The sequence below is a fragment of the Candoia aspera genome, chromosome 1 (assembly GCF_035149785.1).
Source record: "Candoia aspera isolate rCanAsp1 chromosome 1, rCanAsp1.hap2, whole genome shotgun sequence".
Taxonomy (NCBI): Eukaryota; Metazoa; Chordata; class Lepidosauria; order Squamata; family Boidae; genus Candoia; species Candoia aspera.
Genome location: NC_086153.1, coordinates 3,779,954 through 3,806,166, shown reverse-complemented (window position 1 = coordinate 3,806,166; position 26,213 = coordinate 3,779,954). Strand labels below are relative to the sequence as shown.

Genomic DNA, 26,213 nt, shown 5'->3' with positions numbered 1-26,213 from the left:
TCTGTGAGTCGGGAACACAAGCTGTGAACCGAAACTGGGCATCCCTATTCAACAGTTATCACTTGGGTTGAACCTGCAACCTGGAGGATCAACTTTCAGAGGCCTATATATTCCCCCCTCAACGCCCCCCACAAACACTAGGCACAGCTCCCATCTTCTTTCTTCCACCCCCTCTCTCCTAGAGATCTCTGAAAAAATAAAAATGTTTGGCATGCACCTCAGCTTCGCAGCACACCCAAATTTAGTCTCCTCCAAGTATTCAAGGAAAGAGAGGAAATCAGCTTAGCTGGAAGGAAAAGGAAAAACAAACACAGATGGGGAGAGAGGTGGGCAGTGGGAAGAGGGAAGGGGGAAGGAAACAGCAGGAGAAAGGAAGAGATGCTGCGAGGTGGCGCATTTGGAAGAGTGCACGGGCCATGCAAGATTTCTTCTGCTTCTGGGGAGAGTGCAACTTGGCAGCACCCCTGTCTATTTTTGTAATGGTATGTGGGAATGACCTTGGGAGACAGAGGGAAGAAATGCAGCCAGGGAACAGTCGGATAAGAGGCGGCTGAGCCTGTAGCAGGAATGGGGACATGGCAGACATCTCAGTAGGGACCCTCCCTAGTTTCTTGAGCTGTACAGATGATGGGAGAGAAATGTACTTTCAGGCTTGCAAGATGTAACCTTAATGTAACCTTACAATCAAGGTAGTGTTAGTACTTGGGGTTTTGTTTTCTTGTCTGGACTACCTCGAAGGGCTGACACATACATACCTGCTTTTGCACAGGTGCCCGCAGCATTGGGATATAAGGATGGGGTGGCAAGTGCAGAAATGAGCATTGTGATCCTGCGGTACAAACTCTTTTCCTTATGTGTAAAAGGGTGGAGCTTTTGTCACGATGCATGGTTTGTCGTTTTGGCATTATCGACACGACATCACCATTTGGGCATTCACAAAGTGTGAATTTCAGCCTGCAAAAGTTGTTGACCTGTATCTTCAGTTACAAGATTTAATTGTATCTTAATTAAATTAAGTAAGTTAATTAAATTAACTTAATTAGATTAGATTACAATAAGGTAGAATTCGTTCATCTGGCCGGGCTTCTTGTTTGGACTACCTTGCAAGGCGGACATCCATCGTACAAGTCCGAAAGTACATTTCAGCATTTGGGGCCCTGGTCCACAGAGGAGACATTGACACCTCAGGATGAACAGAGGGCCTGCCCTGGCGGTTGGGTGGGAAGTTTAAGTTAATCTCTTCCTTGCACTGATGTTCTTCCCAGGACACAGGGGGTCCTTATATCCCTTGTTCTCCTGGTTGATAGAGAAGAAAGGGTGCGGATAAATCTTGCTTCCCTCATCCCAGAGAATGAAGTTCTAGAATTGTTCTTCAGGACTCAACTAGGGCGAAATCAATCGATCCATTTTCACTTTTGCCCATGTGCAGGTTTTGGTTCCTCTCACGTTTTCTTCCAAGTCATTGATAGGAAAATGTTAAAATCCAGACTCGGGGTACAAGTAGAATTGTGCTCTCAGATGGTGGCCATGCAAGTCTTATAAATCAATCAATACATACATAAAAAGCTCTTGGCAAGACAGGATCGGTAGGAAATTCACAGCCCTCTATAGAATCTCCTGGATCACACTGAGAACCTGCTGACTTGGGTGAGTGGCAAATGGAGTTATTCTGATGGTCCCAAATGCCCGTTGGTAGTCCATGTGCTCTGATCTGGAGTGGAAGCTGAGGATGGCCACAGGCAAACCATGATCTGGCTCAGGCAGCTGACAGGCAGGATCAAATCCCTGTTGCTGCACATTTGCAATTATCCTGGATGAAGAGGATTTACTGAGGATATGGTACCAGCATGACCCTGGAAACTAGCTAGATTTAGGCCCAAGAACCAAATTGCAACCTGGAGATGATGTGACATCAATGGATGGATCAACCTCTTGTACACACGCACACACACGCACACACACACACATACCACTAACTGTATGACACAATCTGAGCATAGAGCCAGAAAGCTTCCAGCAGAGAGCTGCCATGGCTGAGATGGGGCTAGAATGCAGGTCTCCCCATTTGTAGCTGAACACTTTCACCACAACTATGCGACATATGAAGAGTCTTGGATTAAATCAGTGTTTCTCCAACTTGGCAACTTTAAGACCTGTGGACTTCAACTCCCAGAATTCCCCAGCCAGCCATGCTGGCTGGGGAATTCTGGGAGTTGAAGTCCACAGGTCTTAAAGTTGCCAAGTTGGAGAAACACTGGCCTCAATTATTCCAGATGACTCTCTGCAACCATTCCAGGCCCTGTGGCTTGCAAACAAATCTTTCAACTGTTGACCTGTGGCTCCTCCTGAACCCCTTTGCTTTGCAACGTTGGCATTATTGGACTCTTCAGGGCCATCTGAGGGGTGGCATGGGACGGAGTGTGTCAAGATGGCAGCCATGACTGAGCAACAGAAGCCCCGCCCCTTTTTATCTGCACTGCGTGTGAGAAAAGGGTGGGGCTTCAATTCTGTGCTTGCGCCTGCCATCTTGACTTTTTTGACCCCCCGCCCATGGATGCCCCTTCCTATTCCCCAGGAGCCAACAAAAAACATAAAAACCCACAGATCTCAGGGTTTCCACCTGAGCATCCTTCCCTCTTTAGCTTTGAAAGAAGTTTGAGAACAGACATCTCCAGCCCAGATGCACGAGAAGGACTTACGACTGTTGCAACTGTGGGGCGTTCAGGTTAATTTCCTGAGGTTCAGTTGCCTGTCGCCTCCTTTCCCATTCCCTGCGGCAGGTAATGAAACCATGATCTGGTCCTTCCCCATCTCTCCCCGGGAAGGATAGATCAAGAATCCCTGCCAAAGCAAGCAACTCCTGGATAGAAAGTTGCAGAAAGCGATTCAGAGGAATTTAAACTGTATCTCCTGCTGCAAAAAGCAACAACACACACACACACACACACACACAACTGCATACCCAGTTTCCTGGCTCCAGCTGTGCTTTTCATGAAGGTAGCCCCACGGGGACCTGGGAAGTCGAAAAATGCCGTTTTGGCTCAACCTTTTGTCAGCCGAGAAACAGGCATGCTGCTCAAGGGTCCTCTAGCGGGGTTTCAAAAAGGCTGAAGAAATCACAGTCGCCCAGGCAGAAAGTTTGCAGGCTCATTCTTGCGAGCCTCTGGGGGGGACAGGGGAGAGCGGCCGTGGGAAACGCAGAAGCACAGGGCGCGACACGGAGAAGGCACCGTGTTTATGGCAACGATCCTCGGGTGCCTGCTGGGCAAGGAAGAGGGACCCTGAGCAATGGGAAAGCAAAGGTTTTTTATAGAAGTTGGGGGCTACAAGGCAGGAAATCCTGGGGATCCGATTGGCTGGCCAGTTTTGGGGAAGCAGGGCAGGCCCTTGTGGTTTCACCTGGAGTTAGTTCTATTGTGAGGCAAAATGGGCCTTTCAGAAACTGAAGAAGCCCATTGTTAAGAGGATGGAACATTGAGACAATGGGGGGCGTGTCCCGGATTGAGGATGGAATGTTGAGGTTTCTCACCTTGTTACTGCAGGTAGTCCTCGCTTAACAACCATTCGTTTAGTGATGGTTCAGATTTACCACAGTGCTGAAAAAAACGACTTATGACCAGTCCTCACAGTTACAACCGTCGCAGCATCCCCACGGTCATGTGATCACAATTCGGGTGCTTGGCAACCAGTTTGCATTGATGACCGTCGCAGCATGTGATCACCATTTTCAACCTTCCCGGCCGAATTCTGGCAAGCAAAATCAATGGGGTACTGTGTGATTCACCCAATGACCACGTGGTTCATTTAATGCCCATGGTGATTTGCTTAACGACCGCCGCAAAAAAGGTTGTAAAGTTGGGTCAGGTTCACTTAATGACCACTTCACTTAGCAACTGAAATTCCGGTCCCAATTGTGGTTGTTAAGTGAGGACTGCCTGTATGTTGCAATCCCTTATTAGGGCTGCCCTTCAGCTGGGCTGTGAGCTAGTTAGCCAGGCTTCAGTTCTGTGGTCTAGATGGGATTTCAGGGGCTTTGTCTGGGCCAGGGGGGGGTCAATCTGGGTCTGATGGGATTAGGCAAAGAGAGGAACTGGGTTTGATCCTGCTTGTGTCCAAAAGACAGGGAGGAAAGGGGTGCAGCCTCCATTTTGTTTGTTAGGTTTTCTTGTCTTTCCCCACCACAAAACCATCTGCCACGTTTACGGCCACCAGATATTTCAGATGAATGTTCCTTCGGTCCTAAACTGTCCGCCCCAATTAAATTGGATTCAACTCTTCAGGAGGAAGTCGGGTTGCCTTCCCCAACCCACTGACCAGCCAAAAATCTGAGTTTAAAAACGGTTCAGTTTCACGGAAAACGGAACAGTTTCCCGTTCCCATTCTCCACTAATCAGGGAACTGAGTCAGGAACCAAGAATCTAACCGTATGCTTACAGTTGCAAATTCAGTCCCTCTGAAGGAGTTGGGCAGCACCTTTTCTGACTAACAAATCTTATTAAAAAGGGCAAGCTTCACGAGCTGCAGTGTTTAATCAAATTTGTTAGTCGGAAAAGGTGCTAATGGACTCATTCTGATTTTTTGTCACCGTAGACTAACCAGTTCTGCCAACTTAAGCTGTGGTGTGAAACCGTCACACAGCTCATTTCCTTAGGCCTTGTATGTTATATGAATGCAGCCAGGGTACCCCAATAAACAGCCTCTGCACAGGGATGGCCTAGATGATCTCAAAGGCCCCTTCCAACCTTTACATTCTGACATTATGCTAATACAGGTAGTCCTCGCTTAAGTACCACAGTTGGGACCGGAATTTCAGTTGCTAAGCAAAGTGGTCATTAAGCAAATCCGACCTGATTTTACACCCTTTTTTGCAGCAGTTATGAAGCAAATCACCATGGTCATTAAGCAAATCACGCAGTTCCCCATTGATTTTGCTTGCCAGAAGCCGGCTGGGAAGGTCGAAAATGACAATCACATGACCACAGGACACTATGATGGTCATAAATGCAAACTGGTTGCCAAGCACCCAAATCGTGATCACGTGACCACAGGGATGCTGCAATGGTTGTAAGTGTGAGCACCAGTTGTACGTCAGTTTTATCAGCACCATCATAAGTCTGAACTGTCACTAAGCGAATGGTCATTAAGTGGGGGCTACCTGTAATGACCTAAGGAATCAAGGCTTTGATGCCACATCAAATTATATCCAACGATTCTATTCTACTGCATTATAAGAGGGAAGAAAAGCTATTTATTTCTCATCCTTACACAGCCCCTTCTTCCCCTATTACTTTCAAGAATCTCCAGGGTACTAACTATTTACTTATTTAGTACATACAACCAAGAACCAACTGATTAATTAATTAGCTAACAGTTATCTACCACCCAGTTCCCAAGACTCTGAGCAGTTTACAGTCTAGGATTAAAACCAGTCAAAGAAGCAATGTAGAAAATGGAATGCAGTCCATGTAAGAATTAAAAAATAGCAGCTCGATCCCCATAAAATCTTATTAGAAATACTCAAATCAGCAAGCTGAAAGATTTCCTAATCTGCTAGACACATTATCTCCGCAGCCTTGTGGCAGATCAACAGAGGGGGCCTCGGGTATATCTCAGGAGGCCCAGTGTTCCACAACATGTGAGGGGGGCATTCCAGACTTCCTTGGGGTCCAATTCCCCCCCAACCTTTAGAGACAGGACACGAAGAACACCCCCCCCCCCAATACACATTGGTCTGGGTGGGTCCAATCTTACTTGGGGCAGATGCTTCCCAAAGGAACTTGGGACCAAACCAGGAATGGAATATAATTAAAGAAATGAAAAATGGGGAAATGTAATCAAAGAGGAATAGCCGTGGCCAGGAATTACTGTATGATGCAAAGGCTTAAGGCAAACTCTGAATGAAAGAACAGAAAACTCGAGGGTAGTTTTTGGTGAAAGTGAATTTACTTCCTTAGGGAAAGAAATCAGAAAAGTGGGCTATACCTCTTTCATTCTCATAGCCACCCTGCAGGCTGATGGAGTCCTTGAGTTTGCACCACATGCTAAGCCATAAAGGGTTTTATTTAGTTCTGGTCCAGTACAATGCGTAAACCAGCCACTTTGATCGACAAGCCACGGGGTTTTGGGTTAAGAGTGAAGCCAGACACTGTGGCTTGGTCATCAAACGATGCCTTTGAGCGCCACGTTCGAAGAAAATTACAGATAAAGTTAAAATAATGAAACGTCAGAGATGGGAACCACAGTTCTATCAAACTCGGGCAGTGTTTATATTTTATCTTAATTGCCACAGACCTACTCTCGGCAATGTTTAAATGGTAAGTATGAACTTAAAATTTGTTTCTGTTTACTCTTCAGCACATTTTTTGTCTCTGTGCATCACAGATTTTCATCACAGTTGCTGTACTTGATAACATTTTGTTAATTCCTGTTCAACAAAAGTAAAAATTAAAAAAAATCAGACAATGTTTAAAGGAAACCATGGCTTACTCCCATATTTAAACTCAGACCTTGTCACTTACAAATACTTAACCCCCCCCATGGTTTAGTGTGACATGTGAACCAAGCTTCTAATGATGATCCCATCCTAGCTTAGAGTTGGGATCCAGCTATATTCAAATTCTTTCTGCTCTGATTTAATCAGCCTCTGGCTTTCATTTGTTTATTGATGGCAGTACTGTCTGCAGGGGACGGTTGTCAAAATCTACAAGATGGTGGGTGTGGCATTGCAATCAAAGCCCCACCCCTTTTGCATGTGGGAGGAGCAGCCTTTGTGATGTTGCATCTACCACCTTGTAGATTTTGACATACCAGCAGCCACCCATGACATGTGTCCTTAATGGATGGCACCATAAACAAGTTTAATATGACTTTTTAGTGGGACTGGTTTAGGCTGACATTGTGGAAGAATGCCATCTGACAGAATCCCATGGACTTCACCTCAAATTCTGCCCAAGCGGCCTGTGAAACACAAAAGGTTTAAACGCTTCCACATCAACTTCATGAAATCTATCTACCATACATGGTGGTGCTTGTTTTTAACCCACTTTCCTGGTCTAGAAAACCTTGGGGCTCTGACCTGTCTCCTGAATCTTTATGAGGTCAGCATCACAGTTCATTAACACCCAGGTGGTGATAAATGAATTCTGGGTTCCTGTGAAGGCGAGAAGTTGACGTCGCCTTGAACTTCTGGCTGTTTTAACTTTAGGGGAGGGAGGGAGCCTGCAGGCGAACAGGCATTGAAAAGCTGCAAGCTTAAGCAGGGAGGGGACAGGGGGACAAGTCAGTCCCGGGTTTCCCATGGTCACTGATGGATTGGCTCAGGGGTCCCTGAACGCTTCAGCTCATCGACCCCCCCTTTGTGACATTTCACATGGTTTATCCATCTCCCAGCATTTATTATATGAAAACAATTTAATGCATGCTACTTTAACCAATACTACTACAAATAAATTATGAACAATAGGTAAACGAGGCCAGTAACAAGACACAGCTGGTAGAGACAACTCAACTGACCCCAATCGACCTTCCATTATTTATTGACCACCAAGCACCCCCAGACATTTACTGACCCCCTTTTGACCTCCAGAGATTTATCAATCACCTGGATCGTCCCACTGACCTTTGGGGGCTGATACTGACCACTCTGGGGAACCCTTGGGTTGGCTGGTTCCATATTGCTTGTTCCAGGGGTGACGCCCAGGTCTTGAGGAACTACCGTGAAGACAGAGGAATGGCGAACTACGCTGCAGCCCCAATTGCTGTAGGCCAAGAAGACTTCCCTGTCCGCACACCAGGCAGGGCTCTGAAGCCAACAGTGGTACAGTATTGATTCTGCTCTCTCCATACTCTGGAGACCCGAACACTTTGCCCGAAGGCTGTCAGAGTGCCAACTGGATCAAGGTGCTGTGGCTGAAGATAAGACTAGATCCGTGTTTTTCAAACTTGGCAACTTTAAGATGTGTAGACTTCAACTCCCAGAATTCCCCAGCCAGGATGCTGGCTGGGGAATTCTGGGAGTTGATGTGCACACGTCTTATACTTGCCATGTTGGCTGAGGGATTCTGGGAGTTGAAGTCCACCCATCTTAAAGTTGCCACGTTTGCAAAACACTGGGCTAGATGGATCTCAGACTTCCCAGGTCATGCCAACATCCAGGTGCTGGGGCAGAACAACCCTTGGGGCTACAGAGAGCAAGAGGGGGAAAATGGCTTTCCTTTTCTGGTTCTCTTGTTGCGCATAATTTTGCAAGCCACCAGGATCCTGGAAGTAATGGGTGTCTTTGTGCGAGTCTGTATGCTGGCCACATTATGACTTTTGGGGGCCCTAAGCACTTTTCCCTTCACGGGTCCCTCCCTTAATAATAATAATAATAATACAGTATATTTCATATGATTTCCAATATTTAATTTGTGTTTTTACAGAGAAAGAGGGAATAGTATATAACATAGGAATTCTTTTGTAATAACATTCTGTTGCTGCAGAATGATTATGAGAATTATAAAATATCTTGGTGACACTGAATGTATGACTGAGTTTTTCATTTGAGTTGCACATATATTTGATTTGTACTTGTATGCCATTTACTGCGTATATTTTCAAGGCTGAAAGGCAAGGCATGAAAATCAATAACTTCGACTTCAGTTTCATTCTTTCTGATTTAAAAAAAGTTAAAACCATTTTCATGGGCCCAAGGCACTGGGCCTGTTGTACCTTATGGATAAGTTGGTTCCTGCTGTACTTGGGGGCCTCCTCTGTTCCCCACTTGATTATTTGGGCTGCCCATTAATTTGTTTGCTCCGTAATCCCCAGGGCTAGAGAAGATACAGCTAGTCCTCGACTTATGACCACAATTGGGACTGGAACTTCCATCACTAAGTGAGGCAGACATTAAGTAAGTCAAACCTGATTTTACAACCTTTTTTGCCACAGTCGTTAAAAGAATCATGGTTGTTAAGCAAATCCGGCTTCCCCCACTGACTTTGCTTGTTAGAAGCCAGCTGGGAAGGTTGCAAATGGCGATCACGTGACCTCAGGATGCTGCAACCATCGTAAATACATACCAGTTGCCAAGCACCTGAATTTTGATCATGTGACTGCGGGGACACTGCGACGGTCAAAGTGCGAGGACTGGTTGGAAGTCACTTTTTTCAGCGCTATTGTAACTTTGAACGGTCACTAAACAAATGGTTGTAAGTCGAGGACTATCTGACCTCTTTCAAAGCAAGGATTGTAACTTATTTTTAAGACACCGTGCTAGAATTTGATTCCTGTTTCAAGGTTATGCACTCCAGATCTCCCTTCTAACAACTGGTGGCAAAATTTGATGGGATGAATATTCCTTCCAAATGAAGACAAAGTTTCGGGAGTTATGGGGACCTGAGATGGCTTGCTGATTCATATCACATTCCGGGCAGCCTTGCAAATGTGTCTACAAAAGTTTCTAGTCCTCAGCATTTGTTGCACCGACAGCCAGTGTTTTTAAAAAGGAAAAACGAAAAAAATCACAGGGGTACAAATTGCAAGGAGAACTGAATGGGAACAGCACAGCAGCCTTTCTCAAACTACTGCTGGTTGAGGATGATGGGAGCTGCAGTCCTACACTGGGTGAGGGGGGCAGCAAGTTATGGAAGTCTGTTGAAAGTGGAATCTGCCTGACCTCCAGTTGTGAGTGGCATGCATTGCATTCTGGGAAATATTGGTACATCTTTTTATATTTTTATTAGATTTGTATTCTCCCTTTCCTTCAGGGGAGCAAAGCAGGGTGCAAAACACTCATTCTTCCCATTTTTCACCATACTAGATAAATTTTCCTCAGTCTGGTACCTTCCAGACAGGGGTGTCTGAAAGGTGTGGTCAAAAAAGCCGAGATGGCGGTGGCACGGTGCCATATAAGCTCTGCCTGATTTGATAAGCATTGCATATGCCTTGCAGATAAAAAACAGGCGGAGCTTCCATTGCGCGTCATGGCCGCCATCTTGACTTTTTTGACCACACTCTGTGGACGCCCCTGCTTCCAGAAATACTGGCAGTGCTGGCAAAGGACTCTGTGCTTTTAACCTCACGTTTGGAGGTTCCCTTCTGTTTTTTTTAAAGCATCCATCGGCAAGTATTTGAGGGCTTAGCGAAAATTACAAAATAAAACTCATCCAAAGAGAGAAATGCTTTTCAGATCTGCCTACGCTGCACACACCAGACTGCTTGTAGACAGTCATTTCTGGCCAGAATTTCAACATCTTCATTTCGGTTTCTCCTGCCTTTCTAAAATGCGGCCCAAGCACTGGGTTGTGATCCTTTCTCCAATGCTCTGCACACTACCCACCCCCCTTGCAAGCATCTTTAATCTTGTGCCTTGCACTCTGCAGCCCCTGTGAACTTTTACAGGTGATGAAGTGCTCGGGAGAGAGATCCCACGCGTTCACGCTCCTTCCTGGGGCCGCATAGATCAAGCCGCTGTCAGGGGGATTTATGTGAGAGCAGAAAGCGTGGAAAAATGATGACCTGGGATAACACCAAATATTTTCCTGATTTGCTGCTGAGACAGAACATCTCAAGCAAGTTGGGGTGTGTGTGTGAGAAGACCCAGAACGCATTACAGGTAGTCCTTGCTTAACAACCAATCGTTTAGTGATGGCTCGGACTTATGATGGTGCTGAAAAATCGACTTGAGACCTGTCCTCACACTTATGACCGTCACAGCATCCCCCCAGTCACTTGATCACGATTTGGGCACTTGGCAACCATTTACAACCATTGCAGCGTCCCATGGCCACGTGATCACCATTTTCAACCTTCCTGGCCGGCTTCTGGCAAGCAAAATCAATGGGAAATAGCGTGATTCACTTAACGACCACATGGTTCGCTTAATGCCCATGGTGATTCACTTAACAACTGCTGCAAAAAAGTTCATAAAGTTGGTTTGGATTCGCTTAATGACTGCTTCACTTAGCAACCAAAACGCCAGTCCCAATTGTGATCGTTAAGCGAGGACTACCTGTATGGGCTTAAAGGCTGTAATAAAGGTTTGATCTGATGGGCCTGAAAGGAGACAGGATGAGATCTGAAAGCAAAGGTTTCTGCAGGCAGAATCTCAAAATCTACGCAATGGTGGGTGTGGCATTGTGATTACCCAGCTTTTCTGCCAAACCTACTTGGGTTAGCTGTCTCTACCACCTCATGAGGCTCAGCATGGCTCGCTCCCTGCAGTGCTAACTTTCTGCATGCAATGATTTTGTTGGGGGGAGGTTAACATCTAAAAAAGTTGACCACGGTCCTTGATATTTGCTTTTAGCTTCAAGCTTCATAGTATAGGTAGAGCTTGATTAGTGCGGTCAGTGAATCCCACGAAATGGCCGCATGATTCGAATTTGCACTTTTCAAAGGGATTATTTCTATGGAAAACAGAGTAATGGGTTCCAGCTTGACGGAAATAGGCAATGAAAAATTTTAAACATAATTTTTTATATGTTTATTTGTTTGTTTACTGTATTTATTCAATTTCTACGGCTGCCCATCTCAAACAAGTGACCCTGGGCGGCCTACAATCATAAAAACAAAACCAAATACAAACGCAATACAAAAAATAAATATACTGTATATATACCAGCCCAGAAAAATAATAACTGTAGATGTTAATATAACCAAGAAACGGGGCCCCTCGCACACTTGGAGCCCCAGGCTGAAGCTTCCAAATGCCCTTCAAGAGCAGCCCTGTGTAGAGCCCCAGGCCCGGGCACAAAGCCGGGTCTTCACGGCCTTCCGAAAGGCCAACAGGGTTGGGGCCATCCTAACCTCAGGAGGGAGGATGTTCCAGAGGGCAGGGTCTGTGGCAGAGAAGGCATATCTCCTGGCCCCCGTCAGCCAACATTCCTTGGCTAACGGGACCCGGAGCATGCCCATCCTGCCAGACCGGATTGGACGGGTCAAAATTACTAGGAGGAGATGGTTCCTCAGATAACCCGGTCCCAAGCCATGGAGGGCTTTAAAGGTGGCAACCAGCACCTTGAATTGCACCTGGAAACACACCAGCAACCAATGCAGCCCCAGGAGCAGTGAGTACATGTGCCAAATAGCCAACACTGTTTATAACCCGGGCAGCTGCATTCTGTACCAGCTGAAGCTTCCGAATGCTCTTCAAGACCAGCCCCATGTAGTACACGTTGCAGTAGTCCAAATGGGAGGTCACAAGTGACAGTGAGCAGAGCCTCCCAGTCCAGGAATGGGCGCAACTGGCACACAACCCAAAGGTGTGCAAAGCCCCTCTTGGCCACAACTGCCCCCTGTACTTCCAGCAGGAGCTGTGAGTTTAGAAGGACCCCCAGATTACACTCTGGGTCCGTCTGGGGCAGTGCCACCCCGTCCAGGAGGAAAGATGGCACAACCTTGACACTGGAAGGCCCAAATACCCAAAGGCACTCATTCTCACTTGGGTTCAGCCGAAGCCCATTGCGCCCCATCCAGGCCCTTACAGCCTCCAGGCGCTGGGACAGGGCACCCACGGCATCACTCAGCCCGGGGTGGAGACGTAAAGCTGGGTGCAGTCAGCATTCTGATGATTCCTCATCCCAAACCATCAGATCATCTCACCCAGCAGCCTCATGTAGATGTTAAATAAAATATTTAATATTTAACATTCATTAATATTAATGGAATATTACAGTTAAGGATAAAAAGAATATACTTTATAATTTAAATTTGCAGTTAACAAGGTTACCGAGTACTTAGAAGAAGCATAATAAAACCAAAAAACTTCCAAATATCATTTTCAAAGGTTAGCTTATGCTGACAAAAACATCTTTTTTAAAACTTGCACTGTTTTCCTCTGATGGCATTTTCCTTGTCTGCATTTTGCGCAGATGAAGATCAGCAGCGTCTAAAACCCCAGTTGCAACTGCAGACGCGTTAGTCTCACATTAACCGAATTTTGGGTCACATTAAATGCCACCCAGTATCAATTTACAAGTCACAGTAAATTGAATATCGCATTATTCCAACACGCTCATGACCTATCTGTAATTCTTAGTCTTTTAAACCTACTCAATTATTTACAACTACCAAGTGATGTATTAGCAAGTGATAACTTCCATGACATTTCTAAATCCCTGGCTTATTTATTTGTATTTTACTATTTCATCCTCTTTTAAAAACATTTACATACTTTCTTTGAAGTGCCTAATGAAAATACAGAGAAATTATTATATTATTATTTTATAGTTTTATTTTCCTCTTATTTATGTTTTGTTGTAAACCACCCAGAGTCCCTTTTGTGGGAGATGGGCGGTGATAAATTTGATTAATAAACAAATAAATAAAATAAATGTTTAAAAATGAAAATCTCAGTGAAATTAAAATCAAGTTGCCCACTGTTCGATAGCATCCAGCCATGATCCTTCAAATAGTCAGATTAGGATAGTCCAGAGTTACGAGCTAATCAAAATCAAGTGAACCATTTGCATTTTCAACAGCTGGAGCTGCGAATTCTCACAGCGTCTTTTCAGGTATGACTTTTTTTTTTTTTTGCTAAAGCTGAGAATCTACTGAGACGAGAAAGGGCAGAGAAAAATATGAAGAATAATTGTCTGGGGACAGGAGAAGTGAGGAAAGATAAATCAGTTATAAGCTCAGTCCAGAAAACTTATGCTTTGGGAAATGGTTAGCCAATGGAGAGACAAAGTCCCTGCTGGCTGGTTGTGAAGTATTCCATCAACGGGAGATTTAAACACTTCGCAATCCAGACTCAGCCGACGGACGCTCCAGGCAAACACGGCCCTGACTCACCTGAGCGTTTTGCGGATCATGTCTTCGTCGGTGATCCCGTAGTACGTGAGGGTTTCGTTCCAAGTGGGATTCAGTGTGTTCCGCAAAGTTTTGGTCCTCAGCTTATTCGCCTGGGGGAAGAAAAGTTAAACAGATAATGGGAATTTGTGCAAGAGAAAAAAATTAAGTTGTAGGACCAGAATGGCCATTCTTTGTTTCATGTTTCATCAGGACGCTGACAATACAGGTTGTCTTTGACTTACAACCACAACTGGGACTGGAACTTCCATCGCTAAGCAATGGCTTAAGCGAGTCGCACCCAAGTTTACAACCTTTTGTGCTGCAGTCAAGCGAATCACCATGGTCATTAAGTGAATCACACAGTCCCCCTTGTCGGGAGCTGGTCACAAATGGCGATCACATGACCCTGGGACACTGCAACCATTGTAAATACATACCAGTTGCCAAGCACCTGAATTTTAATCATGAGACTGTGGGGACACTGCAACGGTCGTAAGTGGGAGGACTGGTCATAAGTCACTTTTTTCAGCACTGTCGTAACTTCAAATGGTTGTTAAATGAGTGGTCGTAAGTCAAGGACTACCTGTCCCCACATTTACATTTTGACTCCGAGGCTGAACAGTTAAAGGGCTGTCCCGGTGCCTGGAAGCTCTCTGGTCTGGATGGGGAGGAACAGGCTGAGATTTGATCCCAGTAAGACAGAGTGGCTCTGGGTTCAAATACCTGCTGATTCCAGGGAGGCACCGTCTTTAGTTCTGAATGAGGTTGCACTTCCCTGAACAGAGTGGGTTTGCAACTTGGGGTCCTCTCCGACTCCGTTCCTGCACACAGAGCAGGTGGCCACAGCAGCGAGGAGGGCCTTTGCACAGCTCCATTTGTTGCACCAGTTGCAACCTTCTTTGGAACAGGGGGCCCTTCACACATTTGCCCTTGCCCTAATCATGTCTCGGTTGGACTACCACAAGGCGCTCTACATGGGGCTGCCCTTGAAGAGTGTTTGGAAGCCTCAGCTGGTCCAGAGGGCAGCAGATTGAGTAGTTATGGCTCCTCCTTGACAGCCCCAGGCAGCAGCCCTTCCCTTCTCTGAGAGCTGCACCAGTTGGCTTCTGGCTGCGATTCCAGGGGCTGGTTGCCACCTCTCAAGCCTTACGTGATTCAGAGCCTGGATAGCTACAGGATCGCTTTCTCTTGACGACCTCTGCCCTCCTGATCAGACCTAGGAAGACGGGTTGCTCTCCTGTCCCCGGTCAAAGACTGCCATCCACAGGACCCCCAAAACAGGTCTTCTTGGATTCTTTGGGGGGGCGTTATATATTGATTGTGTTTTTTATTTGGTTCACTGCCCAGAGTTTCACTGGATCGATGGATATAAATTTGATCAATAAGGTGTAGAGGTTAAGGTGCCGGGCTGGAAACCAGGAGGCTGGGAGTTCTAGTCCCACCTCGGGCATGAAAGCCGGCTGGGTGACCTTGGGCCAGTCCCTCCCTCTCAGCCCAAGAGCCAATCAGGCGTGGTATGAGAGTTCTAGTCCCGCCTTAGGCATGAAGGCCGGCTGGGTGACCTTGGCCAGTCCCTCCCTCTCAGCCCAAGAGCCAATCAGGCGTGGTATGAGAGTTCTAGTCCCGCCTTAGGCATGAAGGCCGGCTGGGTGACCTTGGGCCAGTCCCTCCCTCTCAGCCCAAGAGCCAATCAGGCGTGGTATGAGAGTTCTAGTCCCGCCTTAGGCATGAAGGCCGGCTGGGTGACCGGGCCAGTCCCTCCCTCTCAGCCCAAGAGCCAATCAGGCGTGGTATGAGAGTTCTAGTCCCGCCTTAGGCATGAAGGCCGGCTGGGTGACCTTGGCCAGTCCCTCCCTCTCAGCCCAAGAGCCAATCAGGCGTGGTATGAGAGTTCTAGTCCCGCCTTAGGCATGAAGGCCGGCTGGGTGACCTTGGCCAGTCCCTCCCTCTCAGCCCAAGAGCCAATCAGGCGTGGTATGAGAGTTCTAGTCCCGCCTTAGGCATGAAGGCCGGCTGGGTGACCTTGGCCAGTCCCTCCCTCTCAGCCCAAGAGCCAATCAGGCGTGGTATGAGAGTTCTAGTCCCGCCTTAGGCACAAAAGCTGGCTGGGTGACCTTGGGCCAGTCCCTCTCAGCCCAACCCACCTCACAGGGCTGTTGTAGGGGAAATAGGAGGAGGAAGGAGTATTAAGTATGTTTGCCACCTTGAGTTATTTAAAAAATAATAAAGGCAGGAAAAAACAGGGTCTTTGCTTTATGTGAAAACAAATACTACGCATTCCCTGCCATACAGCTGCTGATCTCGCCCATTCAGACTCCAAACGGGTCCTGGTCATTCTCCCTTTTCAATGTTGCCCTCAAAACCTGGCGTGACCTTTGAGCGAACCAAAGTTGCTGATTTCTGGTGTTTCGGTTTGCCTAAATCCCTGCATTACGGTTTGCAAGCACGCTTTGTTTGTTTATTTTCCACCTTTCGATCCTGCCGCAATCAAACACCCGCGCTGCCTTATGTAGAATAGAAGAAACGATTAAAGCCTCTGCGGTGCAATCTTCCGTAACAATAACAAAAACTGCACCAACCAGATACTAAGGACACAAACAATAACACTGGAGATTGAAAGATGGCGTGATAAAATCAGGGAAGGCTCCCTGGAAGAACCCCACCTTTGATAAAGTCTGGAACATCAGCCGGGAGGGGGCTTGCCTGATCTCTACCAGGAGGCCTCCGAAAAGCAGCACTTTCTCGTTTCAGCCCCCCAAGCCTCCTAAAAATGTGGAATTTATACTGGTTTCTGTCCTGACTCCCAGGAAACACTCTGAGACAGGGAACTGTTCTCTAATGTTTTATTGCTAATGCATAACAGTAATCCTAACAAACTGAACAAGCGTGGGAAAAACCCAGCCATATAAGGCGGTCCCAATCTGTGCCTCATGGAATGGCTCACCAATTCCTCAGTGCTACGCATGCGCTTGACAGTCTGGAAGGGAGCCCCCTGCTCGCCATCCTTACTCATGACAGTTTCTCCCCATTTGATCAAATTGGTTGGGCCAGCACTGGTTAGAGTAAATGGCTCTGCAGACACTCTGACCTAGGTTTCAGTTTTGGTACGGTGTGAATCATAATACCACTGTGAATTTTGCTATAAATCATTTCTACCAATCATGGTTAAGAAAACCATAGCTTAGTAGAATACAGGTAGTCCTCGCTTAACAACCACAATTGAGACTGGAACTTCGGTTGCTAAGCAAAGTGGTCATTAAGCAAATCCGACCTGATTTTATGACCTTTTTTGCAGTGGTTGTTAAGCGAATCACTGTGGGCGTTAAGTGAGCCATGTGGTCATTAAGCAAATCATGCGGTTCCCCACTTATTGTGCTGGCTGGGAAGGTCGAAAATGGCAATCACGTGACCATGGGATGCTGTGACAGTCATAAATGCAAACTGGTTGCCAAGTGCCCAAATTGTGATCATGTGACCGTGGGGACACTGCGACAGTTGTCAGTGTGAGGAATGGTCACAAGTCAGTTTTTTCAGCACTGTCACTAAACGAATGGTCATTAAGCAAGGACTACCTATATGCAGCTCTCTGGGTACCGAGAAAGGGGGCAAATTCGTCCCTTGGGTTTTTCCAGGGCCCAAACCTGGTTTAGGTCATCCCAAGAGGATTGCTATGAATTGCAAGCACAGCCATGAAAATGTAGTTAATCCTCCATCAGCAGGGCCCGCTGCTTCCCCAAAGATGCTGAACGTGGCTGAGATCCCAAAGGATGCATGTTCTGGTCCTTGGGGTGCCGTTGTCTGGCAACCACGAGACACAGCAGAATCTCTTAGCAGCCATTGCTTCTCAGAGCTCGAGGCACTGCTGAAATGTCCCCCTCCGACCTGAGAAGATGGTTTGCACAGTCAAAACAGTGTACAATTTGTTCCCAGTTTCTGGAGCAGTTGGATGTGGAACTCAGATGGGTCCAGAGAAAGGGAGAAATTATTTGGCGCAGTTGTGGGTGTGTAGGTGCGTTGGGGGACAAAGCAACCTGCTTTCCTTAAAATTCACATTCTTTAAAAATGTCCCCAAACCAGGAGGGATTAAAGATTTGAAGCTTGTTGGTTTGTTCAGCTCCTGACAGAACAGGGCCTTGTTTTCCGAGACCTCCACAGATTGCAAGACAGGGTTGAAAGAAATAGCCAAGCGAGCTGTTGGCCTCCAGCAGATCTTGGCTGATTTCGAAAAGCTAAGCAGATGCGGCTAGTCCGTGAATGGGCAGCCGATGCAGCAGGAAAGCTGGGAAAGCAGTCCAGAAGAACCATGTCTGTAGAGAGGAAAAAAGGGGATCACTGATGAGAGGTGCAGGATGATGTTGTTGTGCAAAAGCCACGTTAGATGTTGGAATGCAAATACATACTTGCTGCACGGTTCCACGCAGACAGCATCGTTCTGGCATCATCGTGTTTTGCTGCAGATTCCACGCCCTTGTGTAATGCCGAAGAAAATATATAGTTTTGACCAGGAAGTTGCCAAGACTTGTGCTCTCCTAGAAAGAGAGTTGACCTTTTCGTAAAGAAGAAATAACCAGTCAGGGTTCTATGCAGAACCCCGAGAGGGACGGGATGTGACAGTTGGGAAGAAATTGCAGCTAATAAGAATATAATAGGGTTCTGGGCTCTTTAAAATGTCTTCATAACTCAGCATAATAATTTATTGCTGGCATTCAGTGGAATTGCTGCTCTTGTATATTTTGTGGAGTTTTCTTGAACAGAAACATCCATCTTCAGAGGACAGTTTTATCCCTGCATGACTAAGATGCCATTGAGGAGTTCTGAGAAGGCTCAGCTTTTTGGTGTCTCTTGTTTTAATCATTCCTTTGGTTTATGTTTCTGGATTGTCATTTTCGTCCTACTTCGATAACAGAAAGTTTCCTACCAAACGGGGTGACAATGCTTTGTTCAAAGGCATCCGTTAGAAGCTGCAACAGTCTCGTGCAGCCATGAAATTGTTGTGCAAATAACATCTATTTTAATTATTTAAAGAATTTACATGGCTACCCAACTCCAAGACTGCGACTCCAGGCGGCGTACAATAGATCAAAAGATAACACAACAAATTTCAGTTAAAATCCAAAACATTTATACTACTAGACGACCAGGAAGTCACATTCATATCCCTCCCCAGATGGGAAGCTCCACCGCGCCATGATATAATTGTGTAAATGGCATCCTATGTGCCATAGGTTCAATTTCATGTCATCATTGTACTCATGACATTGATTGATTGATTGATTATGTGCCATCAAGTTGGTGATGACTCCTAGCAACCACATAGACAGATTTTCCTCATGATGATCTGTTCCCAACCTGGTCCTTCAGCTATTCCAAGGATGCACTTATTGTGACTGTAACTGAGTCCCTCCCCCTTGCTGCTGGTCCTCCTCCTCTTCTCTTTCCTTCCACCTTTCCCAGCTTTAGAGCCTTCTCCAGAGAGCTGGGACTTTGCATTGACTGATTATGTGCCATCAAGTCGGTGTCAACTCCCAGCGACCACATAGATTTTTCCACAATGATCTATCCCTAACCTGCTCTTTCAGGGCTTCCAATGGTGCACTCATTACCTCTGTAACTGGATCCATCACCCTTACTGCTGGTTGTCCTCCTCTTCTCTTTTCTTTCATCTTTCCCAGCATCAGAGTCTTCTCCAGAGAAATGGATCTTCACATAATGTGTCCAAAATAGGATAATTTGAGCCTGGTCATTTGTGCCTCGAGTGAGATGTGCCATGATGTCCTTGTGCAAATATTTATGTGTTTTTAGTTATTAATTCAATTTAGATTGCCTCTCCTTCTGTCCTAACAACCAGGAAACACACTGAGACATGGAACTGGTCTCTAATATTTATTGCTAGTACTTAACAGGAATCCTAACAAACTGAAGAAGTGTGGGGAAAACCCAGACATATAAACCCCAAGGGTTAAGGCGGTCCCGATCTGTGTCTCTTTGAATGGCTGAACAATTCATCAGTGCTACGCATGCGCTTGACAGTCTGGATGGGAGCCCCCTGCTCGCCATCCTTACTCATGACACCTTCTGTCCGGTTCAGACTATGAGATGGCCAGGCAGGATTATAAAAGGAAATCTTTATTTACAACCAACTATTTACAGTGGAAGAGTCCTTATTAATAGGCAATATAGTTTGATCAATTCCAACCAGGTAATGGAGGAACACAGGGCAAGGCTGCTGGATCAAGAGTAGCAGGAGATTGTGGCGACACAGCAAGACAGAACTCGGCTAACTGTCTCAATGAATCAGCAAGACCAGGAGTGGCTAGAGTGCGTGGCAAGGAGGTAGCTTGAGGTTTGATTGCAGGATGCGGCATGGAGGTGAGGCTAGGCTTGACCACGGAGGCTAGCCAAGACTCTGCTGGAGCGACGAGGCAAGGCTCAGATCTGGAGACAAGGCTGAACTTGGCTGGATCAGCAAGGCAAGGCTTGGAACTGGAGGCGAGGCTGGACTTGGCTGGATCTGCAAGGCAAGGCTTGGAATTAGAGGCAAGGCTGGGTGTGGATGGATCGACGAGACTCAGAACGAGGCAAAACTGGACATGGCTGGAGCGGCAAGACGAGGCTTGGAACTAGAAACAAGGCTGGGTTCGACTGGAGCAGCAAGACAAGACTCTGAACTGGATGCAAGGGTGGACTTGACTGGATCCGGGTGTGAAGGAGGTAGGTCCACATCAGTAGAGGGAGCTGGCACTGATTCTGTGTCGGCTACAGGCAAGGCTCCCTTTCCCGGCGAGGATTCTCCTGTTGAAGCTGTTAGCGCAGTAGAACGGTTGTCTCCGGCAGTTTGCTCCTGGCGCTGGTGCCTTTTTATGCGGTCCTTTTTGCACCGTTTCTCCTTTGTGCCCAATTGGGTTGCCTCTTGCTTCGTGCGCTTCTCCGCTCTCCTCTCTCACGCACTAATCAAACCTCCCTCCGGGTTCTGCCCAATCAGCGTCTCCGAATCCTCCCGCTCTGCTGAGTCATTACTAGTTTCTATTTCCCCAGCTCTTTCCCGATAAATTTCGTTTTCCCCTTCTGGCTCAAGATAAGTTTCATTTTCAGAGTCCAGGTCAGACTCAAGCCTCACACCTTCTCACTCTGGCAACTCTGGGTAGCGAACAAGCATAAAACAAATAGCATAGAACCATGCTCATGAGTCACATCACCTCACGTTGTCCCCAAGACACCCATGGCCTCACTAAGAAGTAGCTGGAGCATGGAAGATGCCCCTTGGAAGCCCTTTCTAACACTGATCCAACCACAACTGGGAATCTTTGCTGCGTGACCTTCCCCTTCATCTTTGCCAAACCCACCTCCCCTATTGTCTTCGCTCTAACCATCAGGTTTACTGCTCACCTGTGAAATCAGATTGGTTAAGTCAACGAATCAGTCAGATCAATGATGGGTAAGAGGAATATTAGAAACATGCTGATCCAATTAACCTTGATTAAGCCAACAGATGACTAAAATTGCTTAAATGGAGAAATGCCAGCAAGCGACGACAACTGTCCAAACCAGGCATTGCCTTAGAAAAAGGGGTTTCTTCCATACCAGAAGGAACATCCCGGAGGGGGTTGCAGGGGACAGTAAAATAAGTCAGATGACAGCCGCAACAGTGCAATTGAGGCTCCACCCATTTTTATGTGTGATGCCCATAACTGGGCGGGGCTTTGATTGCATCATTGCAGTTTTCATCTTGACTTTTTTAATGACACCTTGTGGGTGCCCCTGGAACACCCTTTCAGTCAGCCAGAGGAAACATTAGTCATTACCTTGAAGCACAGAAATAATCCCTCCCCCCCGCAAGCTATTTATGGGGACTTAAAAAACCTAGAACAATGAACAGCAAAAAAAAAAAAAAAGATATTCCTGGCACTTTAGAGCAGTGTTCCTCAACCTTAGCAACTTTCAGGTGTGTGGACTTCAACTTCAAAGACTGACACAGCTGCCCTCCTAGGACAATGCATACATTAACAAATCCAAAAATTACTCTTGCACAGACAGATCTAATCCTCTCATTGGACGGTTCCTGAAAAGGGCCACCAGGCCCCAACTTCTGCAGAAAGCACTTGAGATTCCAGACCTTCCAAAAAAAGATTCCCCATGCTTCCTTCCTTGTTCCAATAGAAGAGAATCTCTGCAGCTCAGGGTTGAACTGTGGAGCCCTGGGTGCCCTCTGGGCTTGGCTCTTTGCTTGCAGACGTTTCATTACCTGACTAGGTAACATCATCAGTGCAAGTGAAGGTGGGGTTTGCTCCCTGTTTATCTATAGTAGCTTGCCCTGCCTTGGTGGGGGGCAAGCTACCGAAAAATGATATGGCTAAGCACCAGATAAACAATCAAGCGGAAAACAACATCCCAATCAAGGAACTGCCATGGAGACAAACAATGCCCTGACCGAGGGACCAACAAGCAGGCAAACAATCAAGCTGAAGACAATACCCCAATCAAAGGAACTACCAGGGAGGAAACCACACCCCCACCAACATGGGCAGGGCAAGCTGCTGTATATAAACAGGGAGCAAACCCCACACCCCCTCGGGTCAGGGACTGAAACGTCTGCAAGCCAACCACCAAGCTCCGAGAGCAGCAAGGACTCCCCATTTCTTCTTTGTGTCCTGCTCTTCAGAATGCTTCCTTGTGCGTTTACACCCCAACTTCGCAACTGCGCTGAGGCGCTGAGCAGTGGTGAGCAAGCTCTGCCGGCCCTTTTTTGCAGCATTTAGAGCTTCTCAACTCACAGAATTAAAATTTGGAGACAGAACGCCAAATGCAGCAACATACAGTTGTTCACCTTGACCAAAAAAGACAAATAAACTGTCCACGTGTTCAAGTTACCGGCAAAACAGGCAGCATCTTCTGCACGTTGAGATTTAGGCAGCTTCTAGGCCTTTTCTGCGCTGTCCATGGTCCTGATCACCTCCCTGGACATCCCTGCTATCTGTCTTCAGCTACATGCTCAGCACTGTGGCTAATTTAACAATGAGCCCATGTTATAAAACATTTTGTGACATAATACAAAATGTCATAAACCATTTCCTGTGGTCAACTCCTGATGTCTGAGTGGGCTACTTTCAAGGCAGATACATCTCGGAATGTCTCCCTGAATTTTTAAGAACTTTTCCAGTGAAGGCAGTACGTACATTAGAAGCTCTGCCATTGTTGAAGGCGCTGAGGAATCCGGTAAGGAAATATCTCTGAGACGATGACCCAACAGGTCATGGTTGTCTAGTGTGTGTGTGTGTGTGTTTGTGTGTGTATCTGCCAGGGTGTGACAGAGGAAGAGAGTGGGAGACCAGCAACTTCTGGCTTTCCTCTGTTTGAGCTGTATTCATTTGTTGAGGGACTCCTGGTGAAAGGACCATGAAGATCTGGGTTGATGGCTCCTGCAGTATTATAGGATGGACTGGTTGTAGTAGTAGTCCTGTCAATCATCTCTCTCTCTCTCTCTCTCTTTATCATCTATCTTTGGATATTGCTCCAGTCACAAGTTTCTGGGTGCAGTAACGCTGGTTGGAACAAAGTATACGTCTCCTGCCCTTTGGAACATCCTTCTCCCGGAAGTGAGGTTGGCCTCCTCCCTTCTGGGCTTCAGAAAACGTCTGAAGACCTGGTTTTGTCACCACACCTGGAGTGGGGAGATGTCATGAGTACTGATGGTGAGCAGGAGGGGGCCTCTATCCAGGGGGGAAAACACATGTGTAGTACTGAGGAATTAAACAGCCATTCAAAGAGACACAGATCAGACCCACCTTAACTTTTGGGGTTTATCTGTCTGGGTTTTCCCACGCTTCTTCAGTTTGTTAGGATTTTCTGTCTAATGCAGCAGTAATAAACACTAGAGACCTACTCCTCGTCTCAGCGTGGTTCCTGACTGTTAGGACAGGAGAGAAACAGCCACTCTTGGGGTTGGTTGGTTCCCTAGTCCTGCCGTAACTGGTCCTGTCCCCTCTGGGTGGAATTAGATCTGCCATCACTTGGATTTCATTATATTTTCTATTGATATTTATTGATATTATTCTGATTTTACTGAATTTTATACCGTTTTATACCCAGGGTCCCCCGAGTGGGGGAGATGGGCAGTAATGAAAATATGACAAATAAATAGATAAATATGTTCCCTCTTCTTGGAAGGATCCAGCCTGGTCTAGTGGTCAAGATGCTGGACTGGGAACAGGGACTCCAGGTTCTAGTCCCACCTCAGCCACAGAAGCTCATTGGCTAACTCTGGGCCAGTCCCTCCCTCTCAGTCCAAGAGCCAATCAGGTCTAGTGGGGAAGGTGCTAGACCAGGAACAGGAAGACCCAGGTTCTAATCCCCTCCTCAGCCATGGAAGCTCCATGGGGGACTTTGGGCTAGTCCCTCCCTCTCAGCCCTGCCTACCTTGCAGGGTGGGTGCTGAGAGGAAAAACTGGAGGAGAAAATTCTACATATGCTGCCTTGAGTTTCTGAATGAAACACAGGTTACAGATCAAAGAATCACACTCAGCCTGCAATCCATATATTCCTATATGCCTACCAAGAGTCCTTTAGCAACCGCTGTCAATAACCTTCTCAGCGGGGAAGAAGACTTCCTCTGCCAACACGCAGAAGTTAGAAATAATCGCTGATTTTGAGGCAGGCTGCATTTGCACGCACGCACCCCCATCTGTCTCCTGCTCTCCTCCAGTCATGAATCCTGACAGATTGATTTCCAATGAATTTATTTAATTCTGATCCTTCCACTCCAAGACAGAACAGCCTCCATCGAGAAAGGAGATGTTGCCTTTTGCCAGAGGGAAAAAAAGAAGAAGAAGAAATTGTGCTGGTTTCAAGCAGGGCCTTTCCATTACCCTGCCGTGTTCGGAGGACAGCTTTGGCAGACACCCAATTTCTACTGTAATTGGATGTAAAGTGGAAAGGGGCGCATCTGCATTCTTAATGTTTGGACCACTTCTCCAGATAACAAGCTGCGATGAAACTGATGAACAAGAACCTAGCTGACAAAAGTTTGTGGGCTCCTGGCTCCCTTTATCATCTTTTACCCGCTGAGGAACGCAGCCCTTGTGAAGGCAAGATGTTTAGCATGCCAAGGCAACAGCAGGAAGGATAAAGCATGCTGGGTTTCTAAGCGGGCATTGATTCCTTCAAGGAGCATCCAAAAAGTGTTAGTACTTTTTAATGTAACGTTACAGTGGAACGAATCTCCCCCTTGCAGTGCATTTTTTAAAACAAGATCGTAATTCACCTGTGGAACTCCTTGCCACAAGATGTGGTGATGGCTTGGACTTGGACAGCTTCAGAGAAGGATTAGTTAAATTCATGGGGGATGAGTCTATCAAGGGCAAACAGACTCGGTGTTAACTCCAAGTTGGGGACAGCTTCTCTCCAAATGTTAGCTACAAGGTGTCTCCCTCCCCTCTTGTGAGTATCCCCCAGGCATCCAGTTGGCCACTCCCAGAAACAAAATGCTGGACTAAGATGGCCCTTGATCCAGCAAGGCTATTCCTGCGTTCTTAGGACCACTTCCAATCACATGCTTATGTTTCCATTTGATATAATGGTTTACTATAATTTCATCCTATACAGGTAGTCCTCGACTTATGACAACTGGAACTGGAACTTCTGTTGCTAAGCAAGGTGGTTGTTAAGTGAGTCACACCTGATTTACAATCTTTTTTGCCACGGTCGTTAAGTGAATCTGGGTCTCCCCATTGACTTTGCTTGTCGGAAGCCAGCTGGGAAGGTTGCAAACAGTGATCACATGACTCTGGAATGCTGCAACTGTTATAAGTGTGAGCTGGTGGCCAAGCATCTGAATTTTGATCACATGACCGCAAGGATGTGGTGATGGTCGTAAGTGCGAGGACCGGTCACAAGTCACTTTTTCCAGCACTGTCATAACTTCAGTCACTAAACAAATGGTCGTAAGTCAAACCCTTTATGGCTTGGCGCTGAGATATGTGCAAGGCTGCCTCTTCTAAACAGAAATGACCTATCTGCCTCATTTATCCCATGGGTAATAAGTGTTGGTGTGTGTGTGTGTGTTTGCACCAAGCCCCTTAACTGCAGAACATGATAAAGAAAACAAGGTTTACATGGATTTTCTTCCACAAGTGTTACTGCTAAGAATTAGGGGTCGGGGTACAGAATCCCGCAGACGGAGAAAGGAGCCACCCAGCTTTCTTCTGTTAGTAACTTCCTTGCAGCTGATTCTCTTGGAAATTTTTCACTCTCTTTTCCCCCAGAATGTTTGCACAAGGCCGATAGTTTGTGTCTAGCCTTTCTTCTCTTTCTTTCTAAGCCTCACCGCCATTTCTTCCAGGGATAGGCAAGAATACCTCTCTTGGTTATGCCCTGGGATTACAGGAGAGAACAGCAGCAATCTTTGGAAAGGAAGTTGAAACAAAGCTTTTTTGCAGCGTTTTTAA

The 26,213-nt window shown here is 46.5% G+C and overlaps 1 protein-coding gene across 1 annotated transcript in view; it reads right to left on the bottom strand.

Annotated features, from left to right (window-relative positions):
* DOC2B (double C2 domain beta) overlaps positions 1 to 26,213 on the bottom strand; it is a 151,990-nt gene that overhangs the window by 54,243 nt on the left and 71,534 nt on the right. Inside the window, exon 4 of the mRNA XM_063296438.1 lies at positions 13,774 to 13,883. Within this exon, the coding sequence (XP_063152508.1) occupies positions 13,774 to 13,883 (110 nt within the window). The remainder of the gene's footprint in view (positions 1 to 13,773; positions 13,884 to 26,213) is intronic.